Source organism: Labrus mixtus, chromosome 12 (assembly GCF_963584025.1).
Source record: "Labrus mixtus chromosome 12, fLabMix1.1, whole genome shotgun sequence".
NCBI classification, from domain to species: Eukaryota; Metazoa; Chordata; class Actinopteri; order Labriformes; family Labridae; genus Labrus; species Labrus mixtus.
Window position 1 is genome coordinate 18,103,184 of NC_083623.1, and position 11,799 is coordinate 18,114,982.

Consider the following 11,799-nt stretch of genomic DNA (forward strand, 5'->3'; position numbering starts at 1 on the left):
ATCTGAGAAATGTTTTTAATTTAAGTTTTATCATTTTCAAAGCAGATCTTTAGACAGCCAACAAAAGAAAGACGTGTGTAAGTTATATAATTAATTATTTCACAGCTTAAAGTCGGGGCCATCTATCATTAAGAATTAGGTCATTTCCTTTTATTGTAACAGCCTATAAAGCTGTTTGTCAGTATCTGTATCTTTGAATATGACTTTTTCCCAACAAAAACACATCTTGATATATAGAAATATAAATACAAGAAATTCACTTTGCCGTCCCACAAAATCATATTTTGAATCAGTGGGGGCGACACAGAAAGAAGGGCTGTGACCAAATCATGTAATTTTAATAAAACATTTGAAAAAAAAAGTGCAATCACCATCTGTCATGTCACAGAATACGTTACAACTATTCTTCTGAATTCATAGTTACTAATTAACCTAATATGTCACACCTGTGTGGTTTCTGTTTTAATGGGGACTTGTACTGGGGAAAACTTTGTAGACCTTTGGATGAGTTCCGGTAATTATAATGAAACATCATTTTTAGAGAACAGTGTCATTTTCTTATATGGATTACTTTGCCTTTTGACTTGCTAATGCATATTTAGGAGCCATGAGGAGTTAAGGAAGTGGTGACCTCTCGGCCTCTTGAGACCAGGAAGTAATACTGGAGAAACTTTGCTTGGCTGAATTTGTCGCCATTAAAAGTCAGGGGATTTGTTTTGAAATGTAGAAAGAGGGTCGTTTTTATCGCATAGGTTATTCCAGCCACAACTAGAAACCAAACAAACTGGACTGAAGACGGCGTCATGTTTGAAGTACCTGAAGCTCAAGAGCAGGTGAAGTTTTTCTATAAACTGTGAGTCCGCAGTGACTCTTTATTTCTGTTCTTATCGAAGCTCTGGGCAGACATGCAGGCTAATTTCTTGGCAGCTTCTTGGATTTCTAAATAAAGCCTTCTTCTCTGAATGTTTTGCTAGTTATCAGTAGGAGCCACGCCATGTTTTAGGTGTTTAACACAGACATACAGTATTTTGTTATATTTTGATAGGTTGACTGGTTCTGGTTGCTGCTGAAAACTTCCTGGATGTAAGCCAGCTCTGTTGCTCTCTGATAAATGTGCGTTGACTGTTGTTCATGTGTTGTCATAGCAACCTTTGGTGAAGGTGTAGTTGTGTGCAGCAGGTCAGCCAGTCGCATTTAAAACTTTAGAGCTTTTATTGAGTTTTCTGATGTTAATCAATCCTCTATTTGAAGACATTTTTAATAGGCTTTGAGGTTTTCCACTGTTATTTGAGATGCTGCTGCGTCACTAAAAAGATTAAAATATTCAAATCTATACCATGATCTATACACGTAGCATATGTTGTCCTTTTAACTTTGGCAACATGTTTCTCACTCCACTGCCCTCTTTTACCTTTCAGTATTCTGACAATGTGACCTTTTTATTGATAACAATATGTAGGGTTCAACCAGCTGATAATCATATCTTTCAAAATAGTTAACACTGGGTGAGATTTAAAAGTCTTTTTGTTGCAGAAGCTGCCCCCTGTTTCAGAACATCACATGAGGGTTATAGCACTAGCTTTTAACTAACTACCCCCTAACACCCCCATGAGCTCTGCCTCACTTAAGTTGCAGGACAAATGATGAGAGATAGTTAGGTTCAGAGCATCGTTGTTATCGTTAGCTGTATCAAACACTCTTCCATGCCTTTCATTTGCAACTAGCCTGTCAGCTGTAACTTGTGAAAGGCCTCATTTAGAGACAATGACCGCACAAGCAGAGTGATCGCTGGTGAGCAGGCCGAAAGAAGAAGAAGACTATCCAAACATTTAATTCAGTGCCAATGAAAACATTGGACAGATTTTTAGTTCGGGTTTCCACGGATGCCAGATTTTTCATCTATTTTTTTTAAGAGCATCTCATTTATTGATTTCTGTTGGGATGCAAACATATTTGTATGTATATTTGTATACATCCATTTAAAGTTACAATTAATTCAACTGATTAATGCTTGAGTACGCTACTAACCAAACCACTTGTCCAACAGCCATTTCATAGGTACTCTGAAAACACTGTCTTATCAGGTATCATCTTAATTCATCTTGATTATTTAGGTTGTAGTTTGTGTTAGTGGTAAATGGACTTGAGCTTGCTTTTCTAGTCTTCTGTCACACCTACCCATTCACACACTGATGCTATGTAGTGAGACCATCAGAAGTAACAAATCCCAATCATACGTCGTCGACAAGGCAGCAGGAGTATTCCTTGGGCAAGAGTCACGTCGGACATGTTGCTGCAGGAGCTGGGGATCGAACCAGAGAGACGACGACTCTACCAACTGAGCCACAGCCGCACCCTGGACTACTTTATATTACAAGATATTCCCAACATTATCCAACCAAATAGATCCAGTGCTTTGAAGGGCCAGAGTATCAGGAACATCTTTCATTTACTACCTTTCTGACATTATTTACAAAAACAAAACAAAAAAACCTTAAGTAGAATGAATCTTTGATTGTGCAGATATTAAAGTGACAGTTGAGCTAGACACAAATGTGGGTCATACAGTCTGCCTTAGAGACGTGGTTGGTGGTACAGATGTGAAAGAAGTCATATGTGCTTGGTGATATTTAAACTTAACAATCTCTGTCAAATAATAGCTTCTAAAAAGTCTAATGGGTTCAGCTGACATTTTGTTAATAGAAGACTATTTCTTTTAGACTAATGATGTGGCGAGGCTGAGTGAAAAACTGGATTTAAGGTTTCCACTTTGATGACTGAGAATGATGTATGGCGTCCATGCTACAAAAACAAATAGGTGTAGCTGACACAAATGCTCTGTTTATTTTCGATTAGAGTTGTTCATATTGCGTTTCCGAAGGGCGAGAGTCCAACGACAAAATCAATAGCTCATTCCTGCAGCGTCTCCTTTGACAGGACCATCAGTCACCTTTTTACTGTCGCTCTGATTCATTACTTCATTGTAGTCTTGTGTTTTTTATTTCACAATATAGCTTATTAATTTCAAAGGATATTAAAACAACTTGACAGGTGTTTAAAGATGAGTTCAGCAATTTATTTCAATGAACAGAAGAATACTGCACAAAATTGCATCAGCAGAGGTTTATGCATAGACTTTGATTCTGAAAATATAACACACATACTTTCTTTAAATTGAATTACTTCTCTGTATGTTCATAAACACTCTTATATGGCATTCTGATCAATTCCTTTAGTGCAGAATTTTTGTCAGATCTTTTCATATTTCTTTTTGATATGTTCCATTCAATGGCATGACGAAAAGATTTTTATTGAAGTCAAAGCAAAAACAGCAAATCTGAATGCCACTGCACTGCACACACTACAAGACTGGTCCACTGTGAAACACTATGGCTGCATTCAAAAATAAAACGAAGGAGATTCTCAGAAAAAAAAGACATATCAAGATCAGCAAATACAGAACCAACAGTAGGTTTTTGAAATATTTAGCAGCAGTTTCAGAGGAGAGGACGACAAACTGTTGACAGATGACAGCAGAAGCTCTGACAAATTCTTACTTTTCTTGAAAAAGAAGATCGATAAGTTGGCTTGAAAGATTATTCACTAGATCCAAGTGTTGTCATGGAAAAAATAGGTGTCATAAAAGCACAAACCTATGTCTTTGTTTTCATGAAATTTCTCTTTTTTATGGGAATGACCTTAAGTTTAAATTAAGCAGTCAAAAAAATCTGTTTTTTGTTGGTTAACCCTCCACTACATCCATTCTAGTCCTCAAGCTGTCCCATTAACTCCCAGTGTTTTCAGATGGCCTGCAGTAAAGGCTACACTACCTCTCTGTCAGGGATTCAGTCCATTGTACAGCAAGTTCCTCTGTGGTGTTGTCGGCCCGGGACATCGAGGACAAAGAAGTCTTTTATCATCGGTTTAGCTTTGGAGGGAGCTGAGGAGCTGTGGGCTACATGTTCTTGTACATGGAGGTATCTCGGGGGAACTGTGGCTGGGTCGCCGTCAGCTTCAGGTGGAAGTGGTAGACGGTGAGCGTGATGATGATTATTAGGCCCAGAATGAAGCCCAGGATGAGGGGGAGGGTCTCCTCCAGGCGCTCCCGCTGGTCGGTGATGCACTTGTAAGCTGCAGATAGAGGAATAATGAACACAGTCAGCTGCTGAGGTGACTGAACATGACTGACACCAAAAGGCCTAGGGGAAAACAATAATGACTTTACTCCTAATTCATAATTATTATCTTTTTGGATTGATTGTAAGATGTAGTATTCTCTTCTAGTGTCTTCAAATAGATTAGAGATTCTGTTTTGAAATATTTTTCAATTACCGTCACATTTAGCGGCCTTCACCCAAGTCCTTTCATTAGCCTTAATTTGAGTCACATTTAGCGGCCTGTAATGAAAATGTTGACCAGTGTATCCTTATAGTGGTAACATACCGTATCTGCAGTGTGGTTGTTTTGGATTCATTCATGTTTATATACACGTGTGTTGAAAATGGAGACGTGTGTGTGTTTTCTCTCATCTTCTCTTTTGTCTCTTTGACAGTTAAAGTTATCATGCTCACATATGTTTTTAGGTTACAGAGAGAGGAGAAGGACACCAGAATCACAGACGTTTGTGTGTGTGTGTGTGTGTGTGTGTGTGTGTGTGTTGCAAAGTTGGAGGGGTTTCTCCCTGTGGACAGCTGACAGTAATGCACACCAGGAGGAGGCAGTGAAGCAGAGCACAGCCTGGTTTACAGCAGCTTACTGCAAATGATTCTTCCAAGGTGATCAGCTCCAGAGGACGGCAGGTACACTGAGAAAGTCTGTAAAAGCTGCATTCAGGGTGAGGACAGAACCACACTCATTAAGTCCCCCACCCCATTCTCTGTCTCTCTGTGTGTGTCTTGTATCTCTCTTATTTCCCCACCGCCTTTTTTCTCCTGTTAGTTCGTCTCCCTCTCAGTAGCCTAGTATGTACTGCAGCAAAACTCCCAGGTGTGTGTGTGTGTGTGTGTGTGTGTGTGTGTGTGTTTTTGTGTGTGACTGCGCGAGTAATAAAGAGAGTGATACATTCATAGCAGAGAGATAGACCCCCCCCCCCCCCCCCCCCCCCCTGGAATTTGCCTCAGTCAGTGTGTTAGTGCCTTGTTTTTGATTGCCTAAAAAAAAAAAAAGTTGTTGTGTTTTCCTTACGTTCACTGAACATGAAGTCGGAGGCGATGTCAAAGGGTTGAATCTGGATGTCGTACATGGACATGGTGATGCCCTTCTGGTGGTCGCTGGAGATGAGGGTGAGGGTCTGTTGGGCCGTGCACACAAAGGACTGCCCAGCAGGTGTCACCAGGGCTGACAGGCGGTGGGTGCTGGCTGTGTGCTTCCCAGCTGGAGAGAAAGGATGAGTCATGCAAGAATATAAAGACATGAGGGCCTTCTTATGAAACTCTGTGTGTGTGTGTGTGTGTGTACACGTGTGTGTGTGAGTAAGGGAGAGAGGGTGAGAGAGAAGACATTTGCCTAGGAAAGAAAACGTTCAAGCTAATTCCACAATTATAACCATTTAAAAAAGAAGTCAGTTGGATAAACCACAAAATAACAGAAAACAAACCCTCCATAATAAAATAAAATACAAAACCCCAAACATCAGATATTCAAGTTGACAAGATTTTTGAAACTTATATTTGGTAACCTATGTGAGAAGTCCACATTTAAATTCTAATATTGTGTAGAAATTAAATGTAATCATATTGACACTTATAATAATGGTTATAACAGTGATAATTAAGACCTTTTCCTTATTTTATATAGTAATACATGTCTTTTCAAGCTGGGAGCCTCTCACCAGGATCATCTCAAATCTGCAATCATGCTTGTTCAAACTCTTTTCAACACGTGGGTGGAAATATTAAATCCTGTATGAATCAGGCTCTGATTCAGGATGAATGCAAATGTGACATGAATGAAAGGAGCTTGTGTTCAGAGCGGAATACAAATATGCTGAGTCGCTACTGTATATACACGCGCGCGCACACACACACACACACACACACACACACACACACACACACACACTTACGGTTGTAAGCGTTGATGAAATGCGATGTCTCCGAGGTGTCGTAAACGAACTGGACCTTGCTAATCTTCCACACCTCGACGCCCTTCTCTCGGAACTCCTGCAACACGAGGGGAGAGACACACACTCAGACATACACCCACGAGTGTCGTAGTGGGCCTTTCCACTGTACAGAGAGGCCTCTTGGTCCCTTCTTGTCTGCTGTCCACTGATGATATCTAAAGATCTGTATTATAATATGACGATGAGAGAAGAAGTGCCCTTTAACTAAAGTATATTCATGAATGATATGCAGACATTAGTCCGCTATACGGTTATCAATTCATTTCAAGAAAATGAGTAACTGTTAATCTATTTGACTAAAACTGGAAGTATTTCTATATGCCACTGTCTCCACAGAAATACGATTCTACGTGGACAGTTGACACCACATTTGTAAAACTATATTTGGATGATGTATGGTGTCTTTATTGTTCCCAGGAGATGATTCAGTCTTTGTTATTGCCTGTGTTGATACAGTTGAATACTTTAAAGCCGTTTCTCGCCCACCTTAGAAAAGTAGATGCGGAGGATGTATTCTCTGTTCTTCCAGGATATATGGATCTCTGACTCCGTGCTCGCACATGTCCCCTCGATTTCTGCACCAAGGGGCAGAGTGAACGATGCCTGCTCGGTGATCAACTGCAAAAAAATATAAAACCAACTTGACAAGTTGACAGACCTATCAGGGACTATGTAGTATCGCGAACAGAGAAGGTGCTAGAATTGGCATCCCATTTTTACGCACCAACCTAAACGTGTAAAAAGCTACCCAGGCTGGCACCATTATTGAACAATCTTTTAACACGAGCAAAATCAAAGCAAAATTGATAGTTAAGTTATTTAAAAGCTGTTTAATTTCGAATAATGGTGGCTCTGGTGCGACGTGACCATTTTACGCACGACTGCACACAAAAGGGGGCTGCTTAAAAATACATTTTCAATGTTTTCAAAATACATTTGAGCATTTGAAAAATGTAACAGTAATGTTAAAGAAAATGGAAAACTATTTTCTTATAATTATAATTGCCCAGGTCCTTAAACCATATTTACGCATATCAGTAAACCTTTAATGTGATCAACAAAAAGCAACATTGAATGCAGCTAAAATGCTTAAAACAGTCATCGTCTTTTTCCGTTTTTTCTCTTTCTGAAGCATCCACATGTAATAAAATGCACGAGGGGATTCCTTACGTCTATCCCGTTGAGCGCGAGCACGTCATATGGCACGAGGAATCTTACGGCGAACTCCACCATCAGGCATGTCGTGCCGTTCTCCCGGACCGCGAAGATGGCTTTGTCCGGGTTATTGGAGAGACCGGACAGATTCTCTCCTTCCTGCTCCGCCAGCACCACGGACAGCGCGAGCACACCTGACCACGGAGATGAGCAGAATTTAAAGAGGGGACACACACATACACACACACACACACACATGCTCATACACTCACACACGACAGACACACACGGAAATCTGCAGAATCAGCAGAAATGTGATGGTTAAGCGGATGTTCGCCCACATCTCGAAACCGCTGTTTATCACCCCAGTTCCCTCACGACAAAGTCAAAATCAAGTGGAAATATCGGTGAGAGAAATCTGCAGCATCAGGGGAGCAACAGCACGCGCCTGGCTGCAGACTAAACAGCGTCAGAAAGTGACGAAGTTAAACTCTGATAATGTTTGAAGCACTTTTAGAATCGTGTGAGGATGAAATGGCAGGTGAAATAATACGAACAACCACATACTGAAGTCGTGCTTAAAGGATGCACACACGTGCACGCGCGCGCGCACACACACACACACACACACACACACACACACACACACACACACACACACATACACACTGCAGTAAGGAGTCACGACAAATGCACATACATATATACACACACACACACACACACACACACACACACACACACACACACACACACACACACACTCACACAGACACTGCCTTACCAAAAAGCAGAAGTCTGGCGCTCTCCGTGGTGCTGAAACCGAGTGGACCCATTGCTCTTAGCTTCCCCGGTGCTGCAACAAAATGGGCTCAGTGACTGGGCAGCCGGTACTGAGCCCACGGAAAGAAATTGGAAAAAAGACAGTCAGAGAGGGGGGCGGGAGCAGAAAGAGAGAGAGAGAGAGAGAGAGAGAGAAAGAGGAGGGATGCCTCCACTCAGCGCCCAGAAGTCATGCTCCGATCATCGTGAATGCAGCAAAAATGTCTCCAGGTCGGACGTGAGATCCGGTCTAGGAGCCGCAGAAGCAGCTCGGAGCAGTCCTTAACAATCCACACCGACCTCTCACTGCAAGGTTGGCTGTTTTCTAACCCCGTGACAACTGCAGGACTGAGCTCCTTCTGCGCATTTTTAACAGGGTAAAAAAAAAAAGTCCGTCACCTGAGTTTGTCTTCTGTAGAGAAAGAGCAGGCAGGCGGTCTCAGTTATCCCCGCATTGCTGTGGTCTCCATCTCTATGTAGCTGCTGTAGGTTGGGCTGAAATGATGTATGTCTGGGGAAACGCCGACAACACCCCCGCCCTCCCTCCTTCCCCCTCCTTCCTCTGTCAAACTTCACTTCTGCAAGGTTGAAGCTGAGAGTCCATGAGAACGAGTGCTTAAAAACATCACCTCATATGCACGGGGAAACTTTAAATCGCTTTTTAAAAGCAAATGTGGGCAGAGGGAATTTTACAGCAGATTTTTACAGTGAGATGTTTTAGAGTTAACGACACACGTGATTCTAAAACAAGAACCACTAAAGCCTTTCCCTCAAATTAACGAACGGTCAGTTTTAGACTTTACACGTATAGATTTAATTGTAGACTTAACGTAGTGCGTATATATGTACACGAGAGGCTAAATTGTAACCTATATGAATGTACTTAAAATACCCCCCCCCCCCCCCCCCACACACACACACACACACACACAGAGACACACTCAAACACATAAATCCAACAACAGACCGTGATAAATTCAAAAAGTAAACATTTATTCACTGCAACCATCAAAATCAACAATTGACTATTACACAGATGTGCTGAAAATAGAAACAGTTGAAGGGGTTGAGCACAGGACAAGTAAACACTTTTTAGAATATCATTTGTTTTTCATTGCCCTGCAGTCATCCACCTTCCATTTAACCCCCACCCTCTCCAAAAGGAGTGGCGTATGCTGCTTTACACCATTCACACTTAAACTAGAAGTTAGACTTCTTCTCTACCGATTTTCAGTCTGAAGCTGCCGCAGTATCAGACTGGATGCTCGATGGCTTTACGCACACAGCTTACACAACTTTGAATTGTTGTTTTAACAGTTTTTCAGACTTGTTTAAAATTAATTTCCCCTTACTGTGTCCTCTGATTGATGGCGTCAGGATATTACAATTGGAAAAACTTTTTCAAATGATCATTTTGTTGTTTTACGGTAAGGACAAGATAAGACATTGATGATGTTGGATGCTCTGTTCATGTGCAGAGAAAGCAGTGACGATCACGGACACTTTTTGGTATGAATCTGAAAGTGTAGCTCGATTTCTTTCTGGTATGAATGGGTCTGAAAGTAAAGGGAGAGTTTGGAGAACACTTTTTACGCATGACGCACAGTAGTTTCTTTATGGCATCCTGAAGTGAAAGTCAAACTCGCATTGGACTGAGCTGATGCTGTCGACGCTGGATTTGCTGCCCACCTTTGGATGTTTCATGATCTGTGGGAAAGTTTCCGATCGCGGCATTCTCCCTGAAATCAACACCGGATCCGGCTCAAACTCCTTCACGTCCCCTTTAAACTCCGGGGAAGTAAATCTGCGAAATAGTTTGCTGCTCAACGCAGAAAATGTCGTGGTTGATGTGGCACTTTCAAGATGCTCAGCCCTGCATGGAGAAGCTTCGCGCCTCCTCACGGTTCTGGATTTACGCAAAGGCACCAATGTGCGCTCCGGAGGAGTGGGGCTAAGGATACTGGTTGGCAGACTACATCTTTTCTGATAGTAGCTCTCGTGAAATCTCCTCACACGGAAGTCTGGCTTCTTGGATTTATCAGTATCTGGTTTATTGTCACTTTCGTTGGTAAGTATGGGGGTCAGTAAGATGCCAAGAGCAGAGGCAGTGCTGCGTTTTGGAGAGTTTCTGCTTGGCCGGGGTGAGAAGAAAACGGGGTTTTGAGCCTCACCGCTTTGTATCAGAGGACGGAGGGAATCACCAGAGGTGGTCACTCCTTCCACCTCTCTCTGCTTAGAGATTGGGGAGTGGTGGAAAGACCGTGGAGGGGGTTTAGGGGTGAGGACCCCGGAGAAGACTTGCTCATTTGAAGGCGAAAAGGAAAGGTCATCCTCTCTTTCAACCTCTTCTATGGAGCCCATCGATGACAGCCGATTCTGCTTTATCCGAGGCCTTGCTTTCCAGATGCATTTTTGAACCAAATGACAATTTGTGTGATTACACGTTTGGATAGCCCCAAGTTTGTTCAATACATGTCCAAGTTTAATTTCAAACTTTTCATTTTTATTCCCGCAACTGAAACTACTTCCATCTACCTCACGGGTTTTCTTGGAGCTGTAAGTGAGCGCAGAGATACACTCTGTGTGACCAAGAAACTTCGCCACCTCCACTGCTGAGTTTCCTGCTTTATTCTGACGGTCTACCTGAAGACCCAGCCTCTTGAACGCTCTCACCAGAAACTCAACCACAGCTGAATGACCTGCCACTGCTGCATACATGAGCGCAGTGTTCCCCCATGCGTCCACAATCTCTGGGTCGGCGTTGTTCCGGACTAGGATCTTTACAGCGTCCAGACAGCCTCTCTCACAGGCGTAACTGAGAGCGGTGCGTCCGTCTCCGTCCTGACTGTTCACATTGGCTCCTCTCTGCAGGAGGAGCTCTATAAACTTACACCGGGTCGGACGATCAGGTAGCAAGATGGAAGCAATTAGAGGAGTCTGTGCGCCCTCTGTTTTGAAGTCCACGATTTCTCCATCCAGCGCGTCTAGCACGAACTTGGCGAGGTGGACTTTGTCTCTGTACATCGCCTCCAGGAGGATCTTAGTGCCCGTTTGTCCATCAGACTTCATCTGAGCTTTCAGCATGATTCTGAACATCTACAAAAGAATTATCGGAGAAAGAACATCTTTGTATATCACTGAGTATGTTTGATACTCTGATTCTGTGTCCCACAGAATAGTGTTGACTGAACAAACCCACCTCGCTTGTTTTTATAGTGAAGGGGGCGCCTCTGAGTTTCCAGGCAACACAAACATAATTAGCGCTCTTTGTAATGTAAATATTCTGCGTGTATTAAAAATCAAGAGCTGTTCAAAGGTGGATCTGGATTATAAACTCGAGCTGCACTTGTTGAATGTGATTTGAGAGCTGTGGTTATTGTTTGAGAAATAAGTGCGGAGGTGTGTGTGTGTGTGTGTGTGTGTGTGTGTGTGTGTGTGTGTGTGTGTGTGTGTTCGTACACGTACAGGAGGGAGTGATGCTGCAGCCTACTGAATATCAGCACTGCTGTGATTCGGACGTACGAACTCAACTAGTTCCACAATTTAACTGAAACTACACTGTTGCCAAGCAACCCATACATTCTAGTCTCTTCTCTACTCTGCTGGTGTCCATGGTTACCACAGAGCAGCTACTTTGTAGTACCAACCTTTACTTGTAAAAAGTAAAGGTTGTTAAAAGAAAATCTTGTTAAAATAAA

At 42.4% G+C, this 11,799-nt stretch overlaps 2 protein-coding genes across 2 annotated transcripts; both read right to left on the bottom strand.

Moving 5' to 3' along the window:
* Positions 1-3,054: 3,054 nt before the first annotated feature.
* On the bottom strand, positions 3,055-8,572 carry lamp5 (lysosomal associated membrane protein family member 5). Its single transcript, XM_061052437.1, has 6 exons — positions 8,064-8,572; positions 7,295-7,473; positions 6,611-6,742; positions 6,065-6,161; positions 5,185-5,373; positions 3,055-4,131 (listed from the first exon to the last, which is right to left on the bottom strand). Exons 1-6 carry the CDS (start codon positions 8,113-8,115, stop codon positions 3,956-3,958), a joined length of 825 nt encoding a protein of 274 aa, XP_060908420.1. The 5' UTR covers positions 8,116-8,572; the 3' UTR covers positions 3,055-3,955.
* Positions 8,573-9,047: 475 nt separating this feature from the next.
* LOC132985190 (ankyrin repeat domain-containing protein 50-like) lies at positions 9,048-11,193 on the bottom strand. The gene has a single exon (XM_061052428.1). It carries the CDS (start codon positions 11,183-11,185, stop codon positions 9,716-9,718), a length of 1,470 nt encoding a protein of 489 aa, XP_060908411.1. The 5' UTR covers positions 11,186-11,193; the 3' UTR covers positions 9,048-9,715.
* Positions 11,194-11,799: the final 606 nt, after the last annotated feature.